The sequence below is a fragment of the Numida meleagris genome, chromosome 5 (genome assembly GCF_002078875.1).
Source record: "Numida meleagris isolate 19003 breed g44 Domestic line chromosome 5, NumMel1.0, whole genome shotgun sequence".
In the NCBI taxonomy this organism is placed as follows: domain Eukaryota; kingdom Metazoa; phylum Chordata; class Aves; order Galliformes; family Numididae; genus Numida; species Numida meleagris.
This window is the reverse complement of record NC_034413.1, coordinates 32,454,302-32,479,199: the sequence shown is the minus strand read 5'-3', so window position 1 is coordinate 32,479,199 and position 24,898 is coordinate 32,454,302. Positions and strand designations below refer to the sequence as shown.

Here is a 24,898-nt window from a genome sequence, read left to right as displayed (position 1 = left end):
GGCGGCGCGGGGGTAGGCGGGCTCCGAGCTCCGTGAGCCCCGCCCGCCCCGCAGCCGCCGGCCCCAAATGGATTATCTGCGGCTGGTGCTCTCCTGCCTCGTTCCGCTGCACGGCTGCCTGGCCGCCGGCGGCCCAGGTACGGGGGGGCTGGGATGGGGAGTGGCAGGGAGGATTCGGGGCTGGAGGGGGGTGAAGTGGGCTGGGGACGGGCAGTGGGATGGCATCGACAGTTGGGCTCAGAACGAGGGTTAGGATGTGAGCAGTGGCTGGGGTGGGAGTGGTGTTGGGGGAGACACTGCCAGGGGTCACCTCAATCTACTCCAAATCTCTCTCCATTCACTCATCCACCCTTCCATCCATTTACCCACCCACCCTTCCATCCACCCACCCACCCACTCACCCACCCACGTGTCTCGCAGAGCTCCTGCTGTCCGGCCAACTGAGCGAGTATGGCGTGACTGTGCCCTTCAGCGCCGACTGCCGTGGCCGCTTCCTCTCCCACGTGCTGTCAGGTGGCACGGCGACGAAGGCCCCCACCGAAGCTCCCTGTCCCCCTGCCCCAGCCCGCCGCCGCCGTAGGGCCCGCCATGCATCCTTCCAGCACGGTGCTGACAGCCGACCGCTCTACTTCAACGTCACGGTGCTGGGCCGTGAGCTGCACCTCCGGCTGCGGCCCAACGCCGGCCTGGTGCCACCGCGTGCTGTGGCCGAATGGCAGGAGGACTTTGGGCTGCGCCTGCGGCAGCCCCTGCAGCATCACTGCCTCTTCACTGGGGACATCACAGGTGTGCCTGGTGGCACCGTGGCCATCAGCAACTGCGACGGGCTGGTAGGTGTGGGCCCTGCACCACTGGGGTTCTTCGTGCTTCGGGTTGGGTGTCCCAAGGCGAGGAGCTTGGGCAGGTCTGGGTCGGGGGATACTGCCCTGTGGACGAGGGTGGTGGTGGTGCTTTTTTCTCACCCAGCCTGGAGGTGCCCAAGGCCATGGATGAGCCCTGGGCAGCCCGGTCTGCTGGGGGGTACCTAGCCCACGGCAGGGGGTAGGGCTGGGTGGGCATTAAGGTCCCTTCCAACCCAACCATGCGGTGGTCCTAAGGCTCTGCCCCACGTGTCCCTCTCAAACATGAGCCTGTACATGCTCCAGGCATCTTTTTGGGAAGCATCCCCTTGGTTTTGGCAATAGCTCACGTATTTGGGTTTTCTGGTGGCCTCGGGATGGCTGTGTGAGGGCGATCCAGCAACACAGCAGCCCTGTTGCCTCTTCATCCCCAGCAGCCAACCTGCTCGCGGGGTTCTATTCTGAATATGCTTCAGGAATTTATCCTTATTTTTCTACGCCTCAAATCACTGCCCTTCAAACTTCCTTTGGGCCAATTTACTCCAATTTAACTCTCCTTTTCTATGCCAGCGTTTCCTCCTGATATCACTTCCCAGGTCGCTCTTTGGTCACACTAAACTTCTCATTTTGCTTTTTTTTTTTTTTTAGTCCCCTCGCTTCTTTTTTTATTGTTTTATTCTGGCAGTTCCGCAGCTGTTTTTGGCTGCTAGCACAAACAATTTGGCATTCCATTCTTTTCATACGGCACGTGGTGTTACTCTACGAGCAGAAATGATAGAGCGGCAGGGCTAGAAATAAATACTCCGCGTCCATCCGGCAGTTTATTTTTTGCCAGCAGTTTGAGCTCATCATCCCCAGCTTTGGAAGCATCTCCTCTGAATGCAGCAAGGCTGGGAAACAGCAGAAAGTTCTCTGTGACCCAGAGCTCGCTGTGGCCGGTGAACTTGGATGCAGTTGAGAGCAATGGGGATGCTTCCTCTGCCTCCAGCAAGCAGCCAGTAGCGCTGCTGCTGCGGTGAGAGCTGCTTTCTGCTGCAGGTTGTGATGCTGGGTGGCAGCTTTGGGGCTGTGCCCACCTTCAGCATCTTTGGTTCTGCTGGTCCCAACCCGACTGACTCCATCCGTGCTGGAGCAGTGCTGGGCAGAGCATTCCCCCAGCAGCCACGAGCCCCCCAGACAGTGTTTTTCCCGCCCCATTTTGTAGGGTGGGCTGGAAGCAGGTAGCGGGGCACATTGTGCCCTGCCCCAAACTCTCTCCCTGCATGACCCCTGGCCACGTGTGTTCCTGTAGCGCCACTTTCTGGGACGGTTTGTTCAAATGAAGTGTGAAGCGCATAGGAAAAATCCATAGGCACGTCCCCACTCCCTCCTTCTCTGCTTCCCTGGACAGTTGGTGAATTTTTCCACACTTTGGCTGCAGCAAGCCCTCAGGGTTTCCCGAGGTCCCAGGGGGGTTTTCTCCCTCGGGGGTGCCGGGGGTCCCGATGGAGTGTGGACAGCCCCCCCCCCCCTCCCCCCCATCTGCTCTATGGGCTCAGCAAAGAGCTGGAGGAGAGCCTTCATCCCCCCCAGCCCTCCGTGCTCTGGCAGCAGCGGCTGTGCTGAAGGCTGCTTCCAAAAATATAAACGTTTTCCCTTTTTTTTCTGGTAGGGCTGACTTCAAAGGGACCTTCTCAAGCGCTGCATCCTGATGGGGAATATCCTATGGGAAAGGCAGTGGCCCTGCTCGCTGCGTCTGGCGCCGGGCGGTGGGAAGCGCTGGGCGCATTCACGCGTGCGGAATCCCGGCATGCCGGCCGTGCTTGGGGCCGTGCCCGGGGCTCTGCCCTTAGGGCTGTGTGGTTCGCATTGGGCAGTGGGGTGGCCGACAGCTCGCCTTGGTGGGGAGCTCTGAAATTTGATGCGAATTCTAAAATTCAGGCATCCTTGTGGACGCCTGTTTGGTGTCTGGGGTGCCACGGTGCCCAGTACCACGCAGGGCTGGCACCCAAAGGTAGGGGAATGGGGCAGCTTAGTAGGGAAGCTCTCCTAACAGTGGCCAAATGAGCCCACTTAGTCCCAAAAAAGGGTTGTGAGTACGTAAACAGACACAACATTCCCATTTTTACCTCTTTTTCCCTGTCTCCTTGCTTCCTGCAGGCAGGCCTCATCCGGACAGACAGCGGCGAGTTCTTCATTGAACCGCTAGAGCGCGGGCAGCAGGACACGGAGGCACAGGGCCGTGCCCACGTGGTGTACCCCCGCACGGCCATCCAGCGTGGCCCCCCACAGCCCCCAGGTAGGGCTCTGTGTCCCCCTGCATTCTGCAAAGTGCCTGGTTGTGTCAGGATGGGGGTGGTCTGGGAAGGGGCCAGCAGCCTGCTAGTGTCCAGGGTGCCAGGACATGCCTGTCTTCCACAGCGAGAGCTTGGCTTTGACTTTGCAGCAGTTCCATGGCTTATTGTTGGGGGTGGATTTGGCACTTCCTGGGCCATTTGCATCATAGAATCACAGAATCGTACGGTTGGGAAAGCCCTCTCAGATGACCTAGCCCAACCTCACCTGCCACTGCCCATGTCCCTCAGTTTTACACCTCCACGGCTCTGGAACACCTCCGCAACAACATTCCTACCTCCCACACTCTTAAACTTCTGTGTCCTCATGCTGCCCTGCCTCTTCCCTCCTAAAATTTGGGCTTGCTGGGCTTGTGCTTTCCTCCTGGGGAGGAATCCGGGTCTTCCTGTAGAGATTAAGGGCAGCCAGGGGACTTGTAGGTGTTTGGGGTTAAGGCTGCTTATGGGATGGGGAGAGCAGGATGCTGCAGCAGGGGGATGCTCACTGTGGATCCCCCATTAATCTGAGGCATTATTACAAGGGGGACGTCACTAGAATTAGTAGCCTTGAAGACACACCCAAAAACCCAAACCAAACCTCATTTTGTGGGGTGAACCACCACCAGCACATGCTCCCTGTCAGGCCTATCCTCGCAGACTTGCTGGACTATACCGCAACCACCTCCACGCCCAGTGTCAACAAAGCTACACTGAACCCCAAACCTGACTCTCAGTGCTGGCTCTCCTCACCTCCTCTCCTTCTCCTCCTGCCCCCCCGGTGGCCAGGTGCGCGGCTGGGTGAGCTCCCCAACTCGCTGGAGCGGCTGGCCGAGCGGCTGGGTGAAGCGGAGCGCCGGCGGCGGCACACCAGGAGGGATGGCTACAACATCGAGGTGCTGCTGGCTGTTGACGACTCAGTGGTGCGCTTCCACGGGAAGGAACACGTCCAGAACTATGTCCTCACCCTGATGAACATTGTAAGGCACTGCTGGTGGGGCCCCTGGGGTGGCTGTGAGGAGGGATCGCCGTGCTTCATTCTTAGGGCTGCAGGATAAACTACCTGCAGGAGGGGTGTGCTGGTTTGCCACCTCTCAGAGGAGGTGTGAGCCTCCTCTGGGTGGATCCTCAGAGTGTTTTCAATGCCACCAGCCCAAAATACACGAAGGAGGTGGAGAAGTTGGAGTTGGACTTGATGATCCTTATGGGTCCCTTCCAAGCTGGGATATGCTATGATTCTGTGAAGTTGCTGCTTTTACATAGCCCAATGCCCTCCTTGCAAATTTTTCTTCTCCAGTGCTTTCCCTGTGCTAGGTATTGGTGTGCAGGGTGGTGGGAATTCCAACACCATATTCACAAACTGCTTTTTGACAATTTTTCCCTGTTTTCCCATTAGCTCCTCCTGCACACGGAGGATGCTGTGAGGTCTCCTGTGTTTGGGGTGCCGGAGATGAGCTCATTGCCCCTTCCCACGAGGGAGCAAGGGCTGCCAGCATGCATCAAAAGGCGTTTTTCAGCCCCATTTCATGGTTTGGCGGCAGTGCTTTTCATTGGGGTGCCGACTGCTCAGATAAAGGCAGCACTGGGGACTGGGAATTGAATGAGGAGGGTGGGAAGCACAGCATCAGTGAAAGGGGAAAAGTAACGTAATGAGGATAAATGCCTCCCCGGAGGTTTTGCGTTGAGTGAGAGCGGGGCTGTTGTGGGACCCTGTGCACCACTGGGGTTTGTGCCCCACAGTTTGGGTGATGGCACGATGTGCTTGGTGTTTTCACATTGTTTCGGGTTTCTAAGGAAACCCCATGAGTCAGAGCCAGGCTTTGACTTGTGCTCTCCCTCCAGCGCATTGGGAGTCCATTGTTTGTAGGGAAAAAGTGTTGCCGAGACCCCACGTAAGAGGGATTTGGGGAAAGAGCAAAGCTCCAGCTTTATTTTTAGCCTGGGGTTACCTAACTGCTGTGCTGAACAGGCAGAGATTCTCTTCCCTCCCCATGGAGCTTGCAAAATAAAAGTCAGCTCGGTGAGCTGCCTCCTTGCTGGCGATGCAATAACAACAGCAAATACCTCTGGTGTTGTTCTTACACATGCATGCGCTTTCCCCGCCGTACACGGGCTCGTGTGTTTGGGACAGCGCAGCCGTTGTGTGGAGGCATGCGAGCACGGGGCAAGTGACTGAAGATGACTTGACTGCCCTGCCCGCAAGACCTGGGATTTGGAAACGTCAGCAATTCTGCTCGCCTGGCAAATTCTTCTCGTGCTCTCTTTGTGTTTGCCTTCCCTCAGGAGTGGGGGAGTCTAGACGGCTGCGGGGCGGCTCGCAGTGGGAGTGGGGTCCTGGTGCTGTGCTGCCCTGCTGTTGCCCCCCTGGCGTGCTGCAGGCTGCTGGTCTTGCTGCTGTGCCTCCAGCTGGGCTGTGCTTTTAGTGTCTTCTGCGGTATATCTCTCTTAAATGAAGCTGGAGAGTGTGCCTTTCCAGAACATGGCAGTACACAGGCTGGCGTCTGACTCTGTTAGGTAAGGAGCTCTGCATGCCAGCTATCCCCCTGTGCAGCAGGTGTTTTCTGGAGGGCTTTTCTCCAAAGGTGCTGACAATCTGCTCCATATCTGCTTTCTGAATCAGCTGCAGAGGTTGCTGTGGAGTCATAGGATCATAGGATGGGTTGGAAGGGACCTCAAACGCCATCCAGCTCCAACCTCTGCTGTGGGCTGGTTGCCCCCCTCCAGGTCAGAGCCCCCTCCGTGGCCTTGGGCATCTCCAGGGATAGGGCACCCACAGCTTTGGGCAACACTGCCAGTGCCTCACTGCCTTCTGAGTAAAGAATTTCTTCCTAACATCTAACCTAAATCTTCCCTCTTCTGGTTTAGAGCCATTTCCCCGTGTCCTGTCACTATCAAACTACTGTTCCCCTGCTGCTTGTAGGCTACCTTCAAGCACTGGAAGGCTGCAGTGAGGTTTCCCCAGAGTCTTCGCTTCTCTGGATTGAACAAGCCCAGCTCCCTCAACCTTTCTTCTTAGGAGATGTGCTCCGACCCTTTGGTTGTCTTCCTGGCCCTCCTCTGAACCCGCTCCAAGAGCTTTCCATCTTTCTTATGCTGGGGGCCCCAGGCCTAGACACAGTACTCCAGATACTGTTGGTGTTCTAGGCTGCAAGAGCACTCTGCTGACTCATGTACAGCTTTTCATCCACCAGGACCCCCCAGGTCCTTCTCCATAGAGCTGCTCTCAAGTTCTTCTCTCAGTCTGTATGCATATCTGAGATTGCCCCAACTCAAGTGTAACACCTTGCACACAGTCTTGTTAAACCTCATTCAGTTCTCATGGGCCCATTTCTCAGGCCTGTCCACGTCCTTCTGGATGGTGTCTCTCCCTTCGAGTGTGTCAAATGCACCACTCAGCTTGGTGTCGTTGGCCAACTTGCTGTGGATACGCTTGATCCCATTGTCTATGTCATTGATAAAGATGTTGATGAGCACTAGTCCCAAGATGGATCCCTGGAGGATACTACTCTTGACTGGCGTCCACCTGGACATAGAGCCATTGACCACAACTCTCTGGCTGTGACCATCCAACCAACTCTTTATCCACCAAATAGTCCAACCTTCAAATCCACATCTCTCCAATTTAGAGATAAGGATGTGGTGCAGGACCATCTCAAGCGATGTACTAAGCAGGGCTGGAGTGGGGATTTGGTTATCTGATTTTTCTCAGCTGTTTGATGCATTCAAGATGTGGTGGGAGTGGGCTTCTCTTACCTCTGCGCAGCCCTGGGCTGCTCCGTAGGAGCACCAGTAGTCACACTGCTGCACTAATGCTGGCTCATGCCAGGTTCAGGAACAGACTGACTCAAACAGAACCCTGCTGTCAGTCCTGGGCCTCACAAAGCTCTCATGTCACTTGGAAAATCGTCTGGATCCATGCGGCATCCACAGCTGTTGTTCAAATGGAAGCTTAGAGGGAAAAAGAAAGGAAAAAAAAAAAAGAGGTAAAAAGCTGTAAACCTGGCTTATGTTTATAATGTTCATTTTAATATTCATCATGGAAGAGCCAAGGGAAGTTAGTTCCCCCTTCTCACTGCTGGATCATAGCGCAGGATGCTGTGGTACCTGTGCCATTAATTTGTGTCTTCATCTTGGGCTTCATCTGCTGCTTCTCAACACCATAGCATCCTCCCAAATGGCTCCCAGGTTTGAGGAGAGCAACCTAGGAGAACCTGAAATAAAACCAAGATGGCTGAAATCAGCAATGGTTTCTTGAAGTCCTTGAGTCCTTCTCCTGACCGTAGAATGATTAAAGTTGGAATAGATGACTGCGATCACCAAGCCCAACCATCAGCCCATCTCCCTCATGCCTGCTAAACACAGAAAGTCATAAATCCATGGGCTATTCCTCTTGTGTTTCTGCTGAAGGGCTGGAGAGCTTATTAATTCTGATCATACACCTTCAGAATATGAGATGGTGAGTGTTAAAGGACGGATGTTGCCGTCTGCTGTTAGCATGTTTGAGCAGAAAAGGTATTTGCGAAAGGAAGAGCAGCAAGCAGTTCCGTTAAGGGCTGCCCTTTCAAACCTCCTTCTTCCCACAATGCAGAAAAAGAGGGCAATAGCTCATGATTTTCTCTGCAAAATGATCTCTAGCAGTTGCTGTGGTGGATGTTTTACCATATTGACTCATAAGCCCTTCTTGTTCTCCTTGCTGTGCTGTCTCTTCCTGTGGATTGATCCTGGGGTTTTGAAGCAGTAGGTCAGATTTGACTCACCGGGACAACAGCTGAGTAATACCCTTGCTTTGATAAGATTGATTTTTTCTTCTTCTTCTTCTTCTTCTTTTTTTTTTTTTATTCCAACCGCAAGAACATGACAGCCCCAAGCATTTCCTTGTATCCACCAAACTCTGCAGCTTGCTGTGAGATGCTCCAAAGTGGAGGGGGCCCCATGGGAAAGGCAGCCGCTCTCACTGGTGCTGGTGATGTCACTGAACGTCTGAGCCCCCGACTCCTGGGAAATGTTGCTTTTTTGGCCGGTCTGCTCTGTGGTTTTTAAAGCACAACAAGAACAAAGCCAGCTGGGGGTGGGAGGAGGGAGATGCGGTCTTTGCACCTGGTCTTGGAAGTGGGAGAGGAATGAGAGCGAGCAGGGCTGGACCAAGCTGGGGAGCAGTGCTCACTGCCAGCAGGGGCTGAGTGCTGGGATGTGTGTGTTTATGTGGGAAGCTAAACATGTAGCTGATGGCCAGACATCTCCTCCATGCTGGCTTCTGTACTGTAGGCATCTCCCTGTGGGCTCCCTGGGTCAGGCACCCAGGATGAGCAGGACATAGGACCTATGTCTGCTCTGCCTCCCAGGGATTTCCCTGGAAAGCCACAAAAGATAATTATTTCAAGCCATTCTTCCTGCAGGGCATGGGATGGGTGGTAGGATGCTGAACGCAGGAGTGTGGAGAGCAGCAGGGACCAGGGGCTGCCTTGATAGCTGTGAAGGTCTCAGCCTGCCCTCTGCTTTTATCTTTTCCTCTTGTTCTTCAGGTGGATGAAATTTACCATGATGAGTCCCTGGGTGTCCACATCAACATCGTGCTGGTCAGGATGATCATGGTGGGGTACCGCCAGGTAAGGGCAGCACCGGGCACTGGGACACAGGAGGATTTCATGTTGTTTCTCAGATTGCTCTTTGGTTTTGAGCCAGAAGGTTTCCTGTAGAACAATGCAATTTGCTATGCACTTCATGGCAAGCCCCTACACTACACAGAGTGCTCTCACAAGAATACTAACAAGCCCAATGCGGTAATATCTGTGTGTGGTCCATGAATCAGCCCCAGCGGATCTTAGAGAAAAGCCCTGATTGTTTCTGCTTGGCCAGAGGAAACAGAATGCATCCTAGAGACCTGGCGATGGTTCTCGGGAGCGCAAGGATGAGAACTGAGGCAGGCTCATTTTTAGCAAATCCTGGCTGAGAGGAACATCATTGCCGGCCGTGGAAGCCAGCAGCGCATCTGGCTCACTCCCAGCAGTGTCCGTGCTTGGGGCTAGAAGATGATGAGAGCTTGGGGGTTCCAGTCACGGTGATTTAATCCTCCTGAAACCCTGCGCTAGAGGCAGCTGGTGTGGCTGGCCGTGTCATTGTTTAAGTTTGGGGATGATGTGGAAGCCCTGTGTGGATGTTTGGATCCGAATGAGGTCCCAGCCCACCACTGTTTGATATTTTCTGAGAGTATGCTGGGAGATGACATGGTGCAGGCAGAGCAGCACAGCTAGCTCTGCTTCTGCACTGAATTGTGGTTGAGGTTGCCACCCGTCTCAGGAGGCCCCTCTGCTTGGGCTTTTTGTCTCTGCCTTGCACTTGGCAGGATAAAAACCTCAGTGGCTCCTCATGGGAAGAGCAGCATTTCTGACTCTTCATCAGCTTCTGGGCTCAGCAGGTGCCTGCCTACCAGGTAGAGAGGAGATTGTACTGAGTGCATCTTTGCAAAGTGGTCACCTTGAACAAAAATTGAAGATGCTTTCTGCTGGGGTCTCCATCCCTGTGAGTCAAGCACTGCAAGGCTGAGAAATGCTGAGCATCAGCATCTTGCTAAGGAGCCAGAGCAGGAATCAGAGTGCTCCTTGCTTTCCAGTACGCTCAGCCCCTTGATTTTATTTTATTATATTTTGATTTCTTACTTCTTTTCCCAGTCAGTCAGCCTGATTGAGCGTGGGAACCCGTCCCGGAGCCTGGAGCAGGTGTGCCGCTGGGCTCACGCGCAGCAGCGCTCCGACCCTGATCATGCTGAGCACCATGACCATGCTGTGTTCCTCACCAGGCAAGATTTTGGTCCTGCAGGTATGCAAGGTACTGTATTAATCTCAGTCATGTACGTGCAGTTTGCTGGGGGAGAGTCAGTCAGGGACCTAGAGAGCCTTGCTTTGTATGGGTGACTGTGCCCCAAAGCAGTGGTGAGAGGACCTTTTTTTGGCATGTGGGCAGGAGTCTGGAAGCTGGGGGGTTTACCAGTGGGTTTTCCCCAGCAGGTTGCTGAGGCTCCCCTCGAGCTGTCCAGCTCCAGGAGGACCAGCACTATCTCTATCCTCATGCTGCACAGCGTTGTGGTTTGGAGCCTTGCTGCTCTCCTCTGCAGAGCCAAGCTGAGCCCTGGGGAGCCTGTAAAAACTTCTGGTTCTGGCAGCAGCTTGCGGTGTGGATGGGAGTGGCGGTAGCCAGCACTGAGTAATCCTGGAAAGCTGATGCAATTCTGGCATTCTGCATTATGAGAGGCTGGAGCAGGAGCTGCCCCACATGTGGGCACTGCCTTGCCATGGGAAATGCTGGGGCAAGGGGTGGTCAGTGCAGGATGGCTGGTGGTAAAGCCCCACGGAGCTGGAAGGGTGCTGAGCTGGGCTTTACCAACTGAATATTTTTCAGGTACTTGTCACTGCTGAGAACTCTTTCCTTCTCCGAGTTCTCACTCAGGCCTTCACTGTGGCAATCAGTGTCCTTTCTGTGTCTCCTCATCCCATTCCACTGCCAGACACTGACAACCTCCTTGGTTGGGACTTTATCCCATTTTCATTCTAGACAAAATATATTCCCTTTCGTCCAGAAAACTTTCCACATCATTGCTCTTTCTTGTGGAAAGTTTCATGGAAAAAAAAAAATCTTTCAAAATGCCTTATCCAGGATTTGACTCATTGCTGTGCGGTTAAACCCAATTACCCACTTCTCTTTCTCAAGCCCCCGAGCTTGACTTTTGCTTTCCTTTTGACTGTGGAGAATCACTCAATCTGCTCAACTGCTGTTGACTTTGGGGCTCTCTTCCAGTTGGCCTGCAGTGGTGGGATGGGTGATGGATGGTTTGGGGTCCTCCCTCCTCATTCTGCCCCATGTCTCTTGCTGAGCCCAGCCTTCCTCTCAGCTCACCCTCTGCCCTCATCCCAAATGCTGTGGCAGAGCTACTCAGCGTGATCTTCCCCTGCTTTGGCCAAAGCTCCCTGGGACCCATGCGTCCTCCCTTCAACAATTTCCTGCCCCTTGATGCCAAGAAGGGTAGTATGGATTATGACTGGCTCTTGCTCATCCCTTTATTTTTTTGCCTTTCTCAAAAGCAGTCTCTCCCCTCTCCTCCCCTTTCCTTCCTTCCCTTTCTGCAGGCTATGCACCGGTGACAGGGATGTGCCACCCTCTCCGCAGCTGCACCCTCAATCATGAGGATGGCTTTTCCTCAGCGTTTGTGGTGGCCCATGAGACTGGCCATGTGTAAGTGATGGGAACGGAGCTGGCACAGCACTTGGCCAAGGGGGCTTCCCACACTCTTCCTGGGGTGCCAAATCCCATGGGCAACCTGGTTTTCTGTCTTATTCCGACAGGTTGGGCATGGAACATGATGGCCAGGGCAACCGCTGCGCGGATGAGACCAGCATGGGCAGCATCATGGCCCCGCTGGTCCAGGCTGCCTTCCACCGCTACCACTGGTCCCGCTGCAGCAAGCAGGAGCTCAACCGCTACATACAGTACGTTGCTTCCTACCCATTCCCCTTCCAAAAGGCAATGTGTGTCAAGGCCGTACAGAACACCAGCAAAGCCTGAAGACAGAGTGGTCGTTGGGTTGCTCTTTGTTGCTGATGTGCAAGCACACAGCAGTTGACAACCCTGCCTGTGGCAGGGGAGTTGGAACTGGGTGATCTTTAAGGTCGTCTCCAACCTAAGCCTTTCTATGTTAAGTTTGGGCAGCTTGTGATGGGACTCAGAGAATTGGGATTTCTGAATATCTGAGTTGGGAGGTGAGGGAAGGAGAGAAATCCTCTGCCTCTGCCCCATCCTGCAGTTCCTATGACTGCCTGCTGGACGATCCCTTTGAGCACCAGTGGCCCTCACTCCCTGAGCTGCCAGGCATTAACTACTCCATGGATGAACAGTGCCGCTTTGACTTTGGCGTGGGCTACAAGACCTGCACGGCAGTGAGTACAGTCCCTTTGCTGCCACTTCACTGGTGTCTAGCCCCTGTCACCCCATCCTGTGCCCACCAGGAGCCTGGGATCTTCTCCTGCCCTGAGAGAAGGCTCTCTGTGGCGCAGGACAATGCCAGCACTAACATCCACCTTGCTTTGCAGTTCCGTACTTTTGACCCCTGCAAGCAGCTGTGGTGCAGCCACCCGGACAACCCTTACTTCTGCAAGACCAAGAAAGGCCCCCCATTGGATGGCACTGAGTGCTCCTTGGGCAAGGTATTGGCTGTACTCTCCTTTGGAGTTGGGTTCCAGAGCCCGCTGTGTTTTTTTTTGGCATATCCCATATGTGAAGATGTGATGTTGTTCCTTACTTCTCCCTCCAGTTGCCCAGCATGGCTCTGGTGAGGACTTTGTTCTTCCTGAACCCTCTGCCCTTGCTGTACTCCTTTGGTTGTGTGGCACAGAGAGATGATGTCATTGTGCATCTGAGCTCACAGTGTCATCAGGTTTACTTTAGGCTCTTAGCATGCACAGTGTTAAAAGTGCTGGTACTGACTATGAAAGAGCTCACAGTTTCAGAGATGAGAGGATGAAAAGCCAGGAGATGTGGAAAGCTGGGTGTTGGGTGCAAATGAAGTTGTTCAGAAGTTTGGGTTGATGCCAGCTGCCTGGGCTTTCCCATCATGCCAGCAGAGAGATGCCGCCAGGCTAGTTCAGTCCTGGACTTAGGCATGATTCAGCCCCCACCTCTCTTCTCTTCCAGTGGTGCTTCAAGGGTCACTGCATCTGGAAGACATCAGAGCAGCCCTACAGCCAGGATGGCAGCTGGAGCTCCTGGTCCAAATTCGGCTCCTGTTCCAGGACATGCGGCGGTGGTGTGCGCTCGCGCAGCCGGAGCTGCAGCAACCCGCCGTACGTTTGCTTCTCAGCCTAGATGAAGCTGGAGGTGCACCCTGCTTGGGCAGCATCCCTGCCCCTCTGCTCCCTTCACCCCCTTGTTTTATTTTCCAGCCCGGCTTATGGTGGGCGTCACTGCCCAGGAGCCACCTATGAGCACCAGGTGTGCAACAGCGAGGAATGCCCAGGACCCTACGAGGATTTCCGTGCCCAGCAGTGCTCCAAACGTGACTCGTACTACACCCACCATGATAGCAAGCATGCCTGGCTGCCCTACGAGCATCCTGATGGTGGGTGCCATCCCTCGGCACCTGCTGCTGGCTGGGGACCTGGAGGTGACAGCCAGCTTGCTGGTTTACTTTCTGCTTTGCCCAGACGCTCAGAAGTGCGAGCTGATCTGCCAGTCTGAGGGGACGGGGGACGTGGTGTTCATGAACCAGGTTGTTCATGATGGAACCAGGTGCAGCTACCGGGATCCCTACAGCATCTGTGTCCGGGGCGAGTGTGTGGTAAGGAGCTGACCCTGGCCGGGAAGAAGCTCTTGCATTCCCTTCATCCACACCCTGTGGGGTCAGGGATGTGTATTTTAGCCCAGGGACTGACCTGGTGTGCAGCATGGGGCTTAGCACATGGTGATGCCACAAGCATGGGGTCATGACTTTGCTTGCCTTCTCTTTCCCTGGGGTGACAGCATGTTGGCTGCGACAAGGAGGTTGGCTCCCTGAAGCAGGAAGACAAGTGTGGGGTTTGCGGGGGTGACAACTCCCACTGCCGGACAGTGAAAGGCACCTTGGCCAAGACTCCAAAGCAGCCAGGTGAGGAGGCTGTGTGTGGTCCCACTGCAGCACCCCAGAGAGGCAGTGTCTGGGGGGACCAACCCCTCCCTGCCCCTCTGTTTCTGACAGCTTTCTCCTCCCTTCCTCCATTCACCTTGTCATTCAGGGGGTGTTCTGAAGATGTTTGAGATTCCAGCAGGGGCGAGGCACGTGCAGATAGAGGAGATGGAACCGGCATCCCACAGCATCGGTGTGTCCTGCTGGGGTGGAGTGGCTGTTGGGGCTGAGGACTGGGAGCAGCAGAGCAGGGGACATGTGGGAACACTGCTGTGTTGATGGTGCTTCCCCTCTGGTTTGTGGTCAGGGACTAGTTTTAGGGAGCCAGGGTGCAGCTGGCCTGGTCCCTGATCATCTCCGTTCACCTCTCCCTTGACCTACTATCATACCTATTGAATGTTCCCACCCGCAGGGTCCTATTTGGGTCATTCCAGTCCTTCCAAGGCAGTGACCAGGGGAGATGATGTTGAAATACTTCTTTCTTTCCTCCAGCTGTTAAGAATCAAGTTACGGGTAACTTCATCCTTAATGCCAAGGGCCAAGAGGCCACCAGCAAGGTGTTTATTGAGATGGGCTTGGAGTGGGAATACACAGTGGAACAAGGCAAGGAGAGCCTGAAAACCAGCGGCCCTCTGCACGAGGCCATCAGTGTTCTGGTGAGTGGCTGTCACCCAATGGTGGGAGGTGAGGGGTGGCTTAAGAGAGAGTGTTTTAGTGTGGACGTTGCTTATGCTTCATTCCCTACCCTCTTTCTCTGCTCCTCTTGCTGCCTCCAGCTCGTCCTTAGGGAGGAGGCAGTGAGGAGCAGCCTCATGTACAGGTATATCATCCACGAGGACCTGCTGCCGCTCATTGGCAACAACAACGTCCTGCTGGAGGAGATGGACTCCTATGAGTGGGCCCTCAAGAGCTGGTCTCAGTGCTCGAAGGTGTGCGGAGGAGGTACTTTTCCCTTTGTACTACAGTTATGGTGTGCTCTTGTGAGGCTGACTGGGCACTCTGAGCACAGCTCTGTGCTGAAATAAATGAAAAGGCTTCAGCAGGCTGTGCTGGCTCTTGCTGCTTTCCTTCCTGGCATGGGCGCTGGAAGATTTTGGGACTCGTGGAGATGGAAGCTGAGCCCTCGCTGGCTCTGCTGACCTTGCTGCAGCCGGGCTGCCTGCGGGGTGACAGACAGTTCATGTTTTACGCTAGCTTAGCCCCGATCTGCTCTGCTCTCAGGCAAGCGCCGTTCACTTGGCAGGGTGCAGCAGCTCTTTGGCCACACTTGCTGCGTGCTGCTTGTTCTTCCTGGCTGCAAAAACACAGCTGAGCTCCTCCAGTCCACCCTACCTGCCCGGGTGGCTTTGAAGAGGAGGCCTTGGGTCTGCTCAGCCCTTGCAGCCTCTCTCCACTCACAATCCTGGGAGCATCCCTTGGGTGAGGTGCGGCAGCATGCTTGGGTTCCCTGGAGCTTTGGGGACCCATCCTGGTGGGGCTGCAGGAAGACGGGGAGTGGGAGGACCCTAATGCTACCACCTGTTTCTCAGGCATCCAGTACACCAAGTATGGCTGCCGGCGGAGGAGCGACAACCGCATGGTGCATAGGAACCTGTGTGACAACAGCAAGAAGCCCAAGCCCATCCGGCGGCGGTGCAACCTGCAGGAGTGCTCCCAGCCTACGTGAGTACCTCAGAGTGAGTGGGTGGTTGGATGGATGGGTGGATGGATGCTCCCATCCCACCGTGCTATGCAGTTTGAAAAATTTGCTGAAATTTGCCCAACAGGGATCTTCCCCCCTGCCACTAACGCTGTCCCCAACCCCTTGCAGCTGGGTGGCCGAGGAGTGGAGTGCCTGCAGCAAGTCCTGCGGCAAGCTGGGACTGCAGGCGCGGGCCGTGCAGTGCGTGCAGCGCCTGCGGGATGGCACCAACCGCACCCTGCACGCTAAGTACTGCAGCGGCGAGCGGCCTGAGACCCGCCGGCCCTGCAGCCGCCTGCCCTGCCCGGCACAATGGAGGACAGGTGCCTGGTCGCAGGTAAGCGATGTGGGAATGGCGCTGTGTGTTGGGGCTCAGAGCTGCCCACGGGGGTGCCCTGGCTGTCACGCACATGCCGTATTTCTCTCCCTGGGTGCAGTGCTCGGCCAGCTGTGGGGACGGTGTGCAGCAGCGGCAGGTGGTCTGCAGGGGTGAAGAGAGCGGCGGGCGCTGCCACGGGGACAAGCCGGAGGCCGTCCGGGGCTGCCACGTGGCTGTCTGTCTGGGTGAGAGTGGGGGTGTGGGGATAGCCTGTAGCATGGGCTTGTTGCAGGTGGCTGCAGATATTCTGGCAGATTGCTGAAGACTTGAGCAAGAGTAGGAGGGAGGTGGGCACTCTGGAGTTGACGGCTGAATTTTTTTTGGGTGGCCAACAGGACATTCCCCAGAGGACCTTGTTTTTACGAAAATCCCTAAAAAATCACCAAAAGTACACTTTTAAGATATTTCAATTGCCGCCATACCCTGTGCTCTCTCTACAGGGAAGCCCTCTGGCATCACCGCCAGTGCCAATGCTAGTGACCACGTCACACCTGGAGGGCAGTGGGAGCCCCGGGAGAGGCCCCAGAACCCCGTGAGCAAGATCTCCTCCAGTAAGTGCCTCAGCACACAGCCCCATACCCAAACTGCTCACCTCAGACCAGGCACCAGTTCTCCACCGTGCCAGGGAGGGCAGGTGGCCGCAAGGCTGGTGGATCTCAGATGACTTGGGCACGCACTACATGGCCTGTGCCTGCAGCACCAGCTTGCTGCCATCTCCCTGCAGGTGTCTGGGAGAAGAAGGTGTCCTGCAGCCCCCTTGGGGTGAATGTAACCTCCTCCCGCCTGCCCTGGTGCACAGCATGGCACCAGGTTGCCACCTCGTGGAGCTGGGGATCCACCACAGCTTCCATCCTGGGATTGGCTTTGTGCTCCAGCTCCCTCACTGCTTCCATCCCAAGCATTGTAATTGCTGCAGTGGGGCAAAGAGCAGAGTTGGCACTGGTGCCTGGTGCCCATGTGGGAGGTGAATACCACCCTGACCCCGCGTGCTCGCTGATCCTTGCTCTCCATTTTGTCCCTCTCCAGGGGAGCCCTGCCTCGGGGACAAATCCATCTTCTGCCAGATGGAGGTTCTGGCCCGCTACTGCTCCATCCCTGGCTACAACAAGCTCTGCTGCGAGTCCTGCGGAAAGAAAGCCTCCATCACCGCCTCACCCACCAGCACCCCTACAGGGACCCCTGTGAGGACCCCCAGTCCCACTGCCCCCAGCTCCTCTGTGCAGGGGACACCTGGTGCCGACCCCACTGCTGCAACCCCCAGAGACATCCCAGCCCCGAGTGAGTCATCTGTGGGGACAGAGGGTGAGGGTGGGGGCCAGGCAGCCAGGTAACCCCCCATGACCCCTCAGCTGGAGCTGTTCTCCTCCATCCTCCTTCTCCATCTCCCCTTCTCCCCAGCTTCCAACAGTGGTTTTCATGGGCAGCCAGGTTTGGAAATGACCTGGCTCTTCTCGAATTTCCTGGGGAAACTGCTGTTTTCTCATGATTTTCATTTCCCCTTTCCCAGCTGTGGCATTTTTTTTTTTTTGCAATGCCACGAGGGAAAACAAAAAGGTCAAATGGAGCAAAAAGCAGCTTGGCTGCTAGACAGGGTTCTTACCTCCACGTGTGGCTTGGAGCCCTGGGCCACCAACTTCCAAGGTGCTAAACGAAGGGCTTTAAGGTTGTCTTTTCCTCTCCCTCCAAGCAGTAAGACAGAAGGAGATGGGAAGGAGGACCCTGGCTCTTTGGCCAGCCCCTGTCTCCTCCAAGAACCAGCACATTTGTCATGGTGCTTGCAGAGACCCAGCTTTGGGTAGGAGCATGAGGATGCTCAGGAAGCTGGGGTCTCCCTGCAAAACCTTCTGAGACCTCTTCTAGGAGGACTAACCATAGCATGAGCAATGAGGATGAGGCCAAAGACCAGAAACAGGGTTTACAAAATGCCTGTCACCCAGCGGTGACTTTTTAGCCATACTGCCCTTGGCCAGCGTTGTACTAATACCAACTTCCAGTGTCCCCAGGACCATGACCCTCTTCTCTTCTCACATATGCCTAGAATCTGTGAGGCACCAAGGTGTTGTGGAGATCCACAGGGAAAACCAGGAAGCCCAAGTTCCGGGAGGGACGCTACCATGTCTCCAGCATCATGCTGGGCTCAGCTCTGAGGAGAGCACAAAGGGGTTAGGGACATAGCTGTGCTGGAGAACTGCCCTCTTGCACCTCCACCTTTTGTCCCATGATGGGAAAAAGGTTGGGATTAATGCCATTAAAAATATTGTGCCAAGTACTAGATATATGCACAGCACTTTAGAAGTATAGGGCTCCACACAGCTTGCAGGGGAGATGGACCTCAGCTGAGGACACCGAGCCCCTCCATGGGCTGTGGGTGCTGGTAGAAATGAAGCTCTGGGCTGCTGAGGTAGATCTGAGGAGGGCCAGGCTGATGTTGCGAGATGTGTATGGCTTGGTGCACCTGAGACGGTGGTGGTGTTGCCTTCCTGGCTGCACGAGGAGCAGGTTGGGCATCTCTAGAGCAGTAACTGTGTTCTTCAGTTTTGGGTATGCCTCAAATCCACTTTTTCCTTGCTTGGGAGCACAGGAGGTGGTGGGCACCTTCCTTTTGTGTCAGGAGAATGGAGTGGGAGGCTGAGGACAGGTTGGAAGATGGACAGAGGGCTCTATTTTTGGTGCTCTGTTTCCAAGAAGGAAGCCCACAAAGTGCATATGCAGGGAGCTGCTCCCATGTCCTTCACTGTCTCTGATTCGCTTTCTAAACACAGCTACAATTCAGCTGTGGTTCTGTGCGTGTCCAGGGCTTGCTGGTGAGGTAGCCAGAGTATTGGGCATGCCCCGTGGGCACAGTGCCTTTAGGACACGCAACTTTTGGGATGAGCGTTCTGCAGTGCCATCAGTGCATGAGCAGAGCACTGCCTCCATAAGATATGTGGTGCTGGGAGATGTTTGAAGCTGGAGCATTTCATGTTGGTGTTAAAGCCCCCATCACCCTTTGCTGGTGCTACCAAATGGTGCCAAAATAGCCAAAGGGATGTTAAGATGCTCCTGGCCCACATCACCCCTGGGTTGAGGCGGGATGACCCAACCACTGCTTTGAGAGGGTGCCATGAGAGATGGGATAGAGCCCCGCATCTGAGCCAGCAACCAGCACACCTCAAATCCTGCTGCATCTCGTGTCCCTTGCAGAGCCCTCTTCTGGGAGCACCAGCATTTATTTATTGTGCCAAAGATAATGCTTTGCTGCGGGTGCTGTTTACAGTCCCAGGAGCCTCCCAGCCCCGTGCAAAGCAGGGTGGGAGGATGTGCAGACCTCTCCTGCGGCTTCAACATCTGTGTCGGTGCAGGATTGTAATGTCCGCAGGGTGCAGCATGCATGCACGCTCACCTAACCTCCAAAAAGTTGTCAGCTACACTCCTCTGTTCAGTGCTGTCCTGGGCATTATGGCTTTCTTGCATTAGTTTTTGCAGTGGTTCATTGCTGTATGGCAGAGGAGGTTGGTGCCTTGGGGCTGGCTCAGCCTTGCTGCCATGGAGGTGTTGGTGCGGGGCTGCTGTGTGCCAGTGGCATTCACCCAGTTGTGCAGAGGCTGCAGCATGCCTGCTTCGCCCCACACCACACTGCCTGCCTCCTTGGCCAGCGCTGCAATGTGTAAAGTTTTGTACATACCAGATTCAGAGCTTTTTAACTTTTAATATTTATTAATTTTGTTGGGTTCACTTTTTTTTTTTTTTGGAACTCTAACATAATGTAAAGAAAAAAGAATCCACATCACTGTCTATTTCTGTTGATTTATTTAGAGTGTGGGAATAGTATGGTACATGAGTGTGTGACCTGCATGTGATTGAAATGGATCTCTCACGGTGAGCTGCCACTTCTGTGTTTTATTTAACTCCTATTTATCAGCCAGGGTTTCATGTGGCTTTTGCAAGCGGCTTTATCTTTCCAATAAATAAGCAAAGCCCCTGGGATATGTAGGCTCGAAGCCTTCCAAAGTGGCTGCGATCATGCTTCATGGCTCCAGAAGGAGCTGTGAAAGGAAAGATAGGTTTCTGCCCATGCTTTACAGTGATGCCTGCGTTGGCTCTGTGGTTGCACAGGAGGGGAAGTCCTATCCATATGTACATATATATATACACACAGAAATATACAGCTACCTCTCCAAAAATAAATAACAGTGTACTAGGGTCAGGGACAGGCGGCAGAGAGGTGGTGGCGGAGGTGCCCGATGAACTCAGCCTGGCACTGTGGCAGGACGCGGTTGGTGACCGAGGTGGGGATCCAGCCCTGGGGGGAGAAATACATGAGGGATGATGGGTGCTGGGCCAGCACGGGGACACCCCCGTGGTGCCACTTACCTTCAGGTCCATGCTGAGCAGCCAAGTGACACGTGTGCAGCTCGGGTCCCCCGGCAGCGGCTGCAGCATGATACAGCTCAGGCGCATCTCAGCCCTGCAGGGCAGGGTGGTTAGGCTACAAAATGGCAGGCCCTGGGCTGGGGGCTGGAGGTGAGGCCTCCCCCCTATAGGCCACAAAATGGCAAGCCCTGGGCTGGGGCCTGGCGGTGAGGCTTCCCCCCATAGGGGACAAAAGGGTGGTCCCTGGGACCTGGTGGTAAGGCCTGCGTTACCTGATGCAGCCATGCGGTGCGGGTGGCTGCTCAAGGTGGGCGGCAGTGCCCACCAGGTAGACGGCTGCCCGTGTCCTTCTGCGGTGCCGCATGCTGACAAAGTCCCTGCGTCCCACTGGGCTGGCGGCTGTCACCTCGTGCGTGACCAGTGTGTCCTTGCCTGGGCGGCAGAGCACCTGTGGGCCCACACAGTGCACATATTGTGTACAGTGGGATTTCAGTGGGTTTGAATGCCCGGTGAGGGGTCCTGCTGCCTACCTCCACACGGCTGAGGCTGGGGTTCCAGCGGGGCATCTCCTCCAGCCTCTCAAACAGCTCACCCTGCAGCCAGCCCGCTGGCACCGCCAGCACCGCCTCAGCCCGAAAGACACGGCCCAGCCCTGGCAGCGTGGTGCTGGACACTGCAGCCCCTGTGTCCTGCTGGGCACAACGCCCACGTCAGGGCTGCACCCCATGCATTGGTGTGGGGTTTGTGGTGTGCACAGGGTCAGGGCTGTTACCAGCACGGCCTCTGGCTGCCAGCAGTGGGGCTGCTGCAAGATGCCCAGCGCTTGCTGCAGGGCCCTTTCTCCCTGGTGGATGTAGGACAGGTCCATACTGGAGGGCCGATGGGTGAACGCATCTGCTTCGGGCTCTGTGCACCTAGCTTCAAGAGTGGGTGGAAATGCAGAGAAATGTGAAAAATCCACCCCCTCTGCCCAGCTTTGCATGCATGCATATGTCTGGAAGGATGGGGCATGGGTACAGCAGTGTGAGCCAGGTGAATTCACCATGTTTTGGGTCTTCGGTTAAGTGGGTGGGGGTCTGCAGCCACAAACATCAAACCAAACCCTGGAATACAGCTGTCACCTCCGCTAGAGGCCTTTACAGTTGATTCACCTTTCAGCATTCCCATAAATGCTGGGGATGCTTTTAAGCTACTGGAGCGATGGAGGGCAGCCCAGAATCACAGAATCGTTCAGGTTGGAAAAGCCTTCTCAGCTCACCCTGCCCAACCCCAGCCCACCCCCACCTGCCCATTCCCCACGTCCTTCAGTGCCACACCTCCACAGCTCTGCAACACTTCACGGGATGGTGACTCCCTCACCTCCCTGGGCAGCCTGTGCCCCTGCATCACCACTCTTTCTGAGGAGAAATATTTCCTAATATCCAGCCTGAACCTCCCCTGGCACAACTTAAGGCCATTACCCCTCATTCTTAAAGCAGTTAGCTCTGCCCCCCAAATACTCAGTGCATTTTATGGCTCATTCCTCCCCATCCCTAATTGTATTGAGGCTGAGGAACATAGCGTTCAAGAGTCAGGGCTGCAGAGGCTGCTCACCAGCATCCTGTCCCATGAGCCTCTGGATACAAGGAGGAATTTCAGAGGGCAGGCAGTGGGAGCCTCCTAACTCCTGCATCACTGCAGTGGCTGCTGTCTTCAGGCCTGGGGAAGAGACGTATGCTGGTGACCACCGAGGAAGATTTATGCCATAAAAAGCAAAAGCATGCACTCATTTGGGCTGGAAACAAGCTGCACTGGCATTAGCTGAACCAACCTGGTCCCAGCCAAAAATTTCACCTCTCTTACCATTTCCTCTTAGCATCTCTTTGCAGTCCCTCTCAGCATCTTTTACTGTCTCCTTTAGGACCCCCTTAGCATTTCCTTTAGGACCCTCTGAGCATCTCCTCCCAGCATCTCCTTTAGGATCCCCTTGGCATCTCCTTTTGGACTCCCTTAGCATCTCCTCTAGGGCCCACTGAGCATCTTCTTTTTAGATCCCTTTAGCCTCTCCTCCTAGCATCTCCTTTGGGACTCCCATGGCGTCCCCATTTCTGTGTGATTTTTCTAGGGATGTGAGGAGAGAGCAGTGCTTACCGGGCAACTTGCGGAGGTGATCATGGGCAATGCCACAGCACAGCTTGACGATGGCCTGCAGCATGGCACGGGTGGGGGCTGCCAGCCTGCATGCATGCAAAGCATCTCCTCATGCCTTTATAGCAGGCGTGAAGGACAACACCTGATGATAGGAGCATGCCACAGATAGAAGCTGGGAATGAAGCGTGCTCAAGGACAAGGCGAGCAGAAGGAGGGACTGGAAGAAGAGGGTACGCTTTCTTCTGAATGAGCACTCACTGCTCTGTGGTTTATTGTGGGCGGCTACAGATGGGACGTGGCTGAGACATGACATTTCTGTGGTTGCCAGCCTGGACAGTTTACTGGGGATGGTGACCACACACCCAGGTTGGCAAAGGCAACCGGTGACACTTGCATGGCAGTCAAAGATGCTGGAAGCCATGCTCTCTGAAAATCTTGCTTCTTCCTATGGGAGCTCCTTAGAAGTTGTGGTGGTGACTGCTGTTACTATAACTCCTCGAGCCACTCCTTATTTTCCCCTCTTCTACTTTACTCAGTCCTAATTATCCCCTGCAGATCCTTGTTGCTCCCAGTGACAGTGGGACTGCTGCAACTCCTGGGCAAAGAGACCAGGCAGGAACATCTCCTTACACTGTCCAAAATCACAGCATTGCAGAATGACTAAGGTTGGCAGGGACCCCAAAGAGGTCACCTGCTCCAGCCCCACTCAAGCAAGACACCCAGAGCTTTCCCTCCCACTGTCCCCATTGGGATAATGTCATACCACTGCCACTCCTGCAGGCACAGCTGTGCCCAGTTGCACCTCACAGCTTTCCCACTCACTTTCTGATTGCTGCAGTGAGTATATGAGCATCCCCACCCATGCTGCTGCTCCACGCTTGACAACTGCATGGGAGATTTGGTGAGTTACAAACTACTTTTTCTGCATTTGCCATAGAAATGCTGATGTGTTTTTGTTTTATTTTTATTTATTACTAGCTGCCTAGGATTGAAAAGTGGTGGATGATAAGAGACCTGCCTCAGCATTCTAAATGTGCACCTCCTAAGGAGTGTCTATCCCCTGTGCATCATCTATTCTCTCACACGCATGCTTCTCACTTTCGTGCACACTTAGGCACTTTGGCTTAGTTTTGTCTCTGCAGAAAGCTGCAATAGACCCAAAGACAATGTTTTATCGCCCATTGGATGAGTGGGGCTGTGCTAGGAAGAGGATGGTTGATGGACCTGGGTGCTGGTGGCGGGATATGCACCCAGCCCCTGCATTGCTTCAGCGCAACGGTTCTGCCCTGGCACCTCTGCCGGGTTTGGCAGCAGCCGCTGGAGGTCACTGCTGATCTGCAGCTCCGTGTATAATGTTGCTTGGGGAGCTGTGCCGGAGAGCTGCTCCCAGGAGCTTCCCTGGTGTTGCTCTGGCTTTAGCCTCCCACCACAGCCCTGGGAGCTGAGCAGCTGCCGGCAAGCGGGAACACCTCGAGCAATAGGGAAGGTTTGGGATCTGGCACCCCCTGACCACCCTCTCTCCCTTATTTCTGGATGGGAGGATGCTCTGGGTATCCATCACCTCTGATTGTGAAGCTTTAGGATGCTCTCGAGAGGGCAGTTGCTCCATGAGATGCCCTACAGCAGCCAAGCAAATGGTGCTCAAATATGTGAAATGTCCAAATCCAGATGAGGAGTGGGTAATAATGTGACACTCCCCATTTTTGCCCTTTCCCCATGGAGCAAGTGGGACTCAGAGGAAAATGTCTTAGTGCTGCCTCTTTCCTCACTCAGCTATCAGCAGCTTGGCAGCAATGGGAGCAGTACAAGGAGATAGGGGCTGCCTCCCCACGGTCACCCAGATCCCCCTGTTCGGAGCCGAGGGCAAGACCCAGGTCAGCTTCTTTCTATGTCCTTGAGGTTGGTTCTGTATGAGATTGTCCTGTAACCAGCAGAGCCTTGGTGCAGGGAAAGCCCAGATCTCAAGCCAAATCTTGGATGGCCTCCAATACGTTTGCAGAAATGAAAAGGCGAGGATAAGGCGGCATCCACTGCCCTGTAGAGACCTCTTGCAGGGATTCTGTCATCCCTGAAGGTGCTCTAGGGGTTGGTAGGAGCAGAAGTAGCATTGTGTCCCCATCTCAGTCTCATTGTAGCATTTAGCTACGCATCTCTGGGGCACCCTGAATGCAGATCTAAGAAGCAGATCCCTGGGAAGCATAGCTTTGGGGTGGCTTTGGCCATGCTGTGCTGGCTGGAAATGTCTATGGGGATTGCTCTTTGCTTCTGTGTCTGGTAATGTTAAGAGTCAAAGAGAATATGTAAAAAAAAAACATACTGCTTTTGTTTCTGTACATAACCTAATTGCCTTCCAGAAGAAGCAGACAAATTTGCTTCCCCAAACCCAGGAGACTGTGCTACTTTAAAACCGAGGTCTCCATTTTCACAATCCCAATGTCCATCTTGTGGTTTTTTTTTTGTTTGTTTGTTTGTTTTCCCTGAGAAGCACATTTTCTAATAGAAAAAAAGGACTGAGATATTTCAAAGGCATATCCTTATCAGGAAGGAATGAAGTGCTGC

At 54.6% G+C, this 24,898-nt stretch overlaps 2 protein-coding genes across 9 annotated transcripts; one reads left to right on the top strand and one right to left on the bottom strand.

Annotated features, from left to right (window-relative positions):
• Positions 1-19,548, top strand: ADAMTS14 (ADAM metallopeptidase with thrombospondin type 1 motif 14). 4 transcript variants are annotated; one of them, XM_021399579.1, is made up of 22 exons: positions 1-137; positions 421-830; positions 2,979-3,117; positions 3,938-4,128; positions 8,671-8,754; positions 9,817-9,964; positions 11,269-11,374; positions 11,485-11,628; positions 11,943-12,075; positions 12,229-12,342; positions 12,830-12,978; positions 13,078-13,253; positions 13,339-13,472; positions 13,655-13,778; positions 13,906-13,989; positions 14,289-14,452; positions 14,573-14,738; positions 15,326-15,458; positions 15,607-15,814; positions 15,915-16,041; positions 16,297-16,407; positions 16,883-19,548. In XM_021399579.1, exons 1-22 carry the CDS (start codon positions 68-70, stop codon positions 17,185-17,187), a joined length of 3,420 nt encoding a protein of 1,139 aa, XP_021255254.1. In that variant the 5' UTR covers positions 1-67; the 3' UTR covers positions 17,188-19,548. The 4 variants fall into 4 exon arrangements, with proteins under 4 accessions (XP_021255254.1, XP_021255253.1, XP_021255255.1 ...); XM_021399578.1 differs by having other exon boundaries at positions 9,817-9,973; XM_021399580.1 differs by lacking the exon at positions 15,915-16,041 and having other exon boundaries at positions 9,817-9,973; positions 16,883-17,016.
• Positions 19,627-24,897, bottom strand: LOC110400013 (steroidogenic acute regulatory protein, mitochondrial-like). 5 transcript variants are annotated; one of them, XM_021399586.1, is made up of 8 exons: positions 22,340-24,891; positions 21,803-21,907; positions 20,982-21,127; positions 20,740-20,901; positions 20,482-20,657; positions 20,210-20,303; positions 20,009-20,138; positions 19,627-19,881 (listed from the first exon to the last, which is right to left on the bottom strand). In XM_021399586.1, the coding sequence occupies exons 1-7, from the start codon at positions 22,401-22,403 to the stop codon at positions 20,040-20,042; spliced, it is 846 nt and encodes a 281-aa protein (XP_021255261.1). In that variant the 5' UTR covers positions 22,404-24,891; the 3' UTR covers positions 19,627-19,881; positions 20,009-20,039. The 5 variants fall into 5 exon arrangements, with proteins under 5 accessions (XP_021255261.1, XP_021255259.1, XP_021255260.1 ...); XM_021399584.1 differs by having other exon boundaries at positions 20,009-20,303; positions 22,340-24,896; XM_021399585.1 differs by having other exon boundaries at positions 19,627-20,138; positions 22,340-24,890.

Coding starts and splice junctions, on each gene's coding strand:
- ADAMTS14 (XM_021399578.1), top strand. CDS start 68: ATGGATTATCTGCGGCTGGTGCTCTCCTGCCTCGTTCCGCTGCACGGC. Junction 3,118..3,937: donor TGGCCCCCCACAGCCCCCAG/GTAGGGCTCTGT, acceptor CCCGGTGGCCAG/GTGCGCGGCTGGGTGAGCTC. Junction 16,408..16,882: donor CGTGAGCAAGATCTCCTCCA/GTAAGTGCCTCA, acceptor GTCCCTCTCCAG/GGGAGCCCTGCCTCGGGGAC.
- LOC110400013 (XM_021399582.1), bottom strand. CDS start 22,403: ATGCTGCAGGCCATCGTCAAGCTGTGCTGTGGCATTGCCCATGATCAC. Junction 21,908..22,339: donor TCACCTCCGCAAGTTGCCCG/GTAAGCACTGCT, acceptor TCTCTTCCCCAG/GCCTGAAGACAGCAGCCACT. Junction 20,658..20,739: donor CCAGCCTCAGCCGTGTGGAG/GTAGGCAGCAGG, acceptor GTGGGCCCACAG/GTGCTCTGCCGCCCAGGCAA.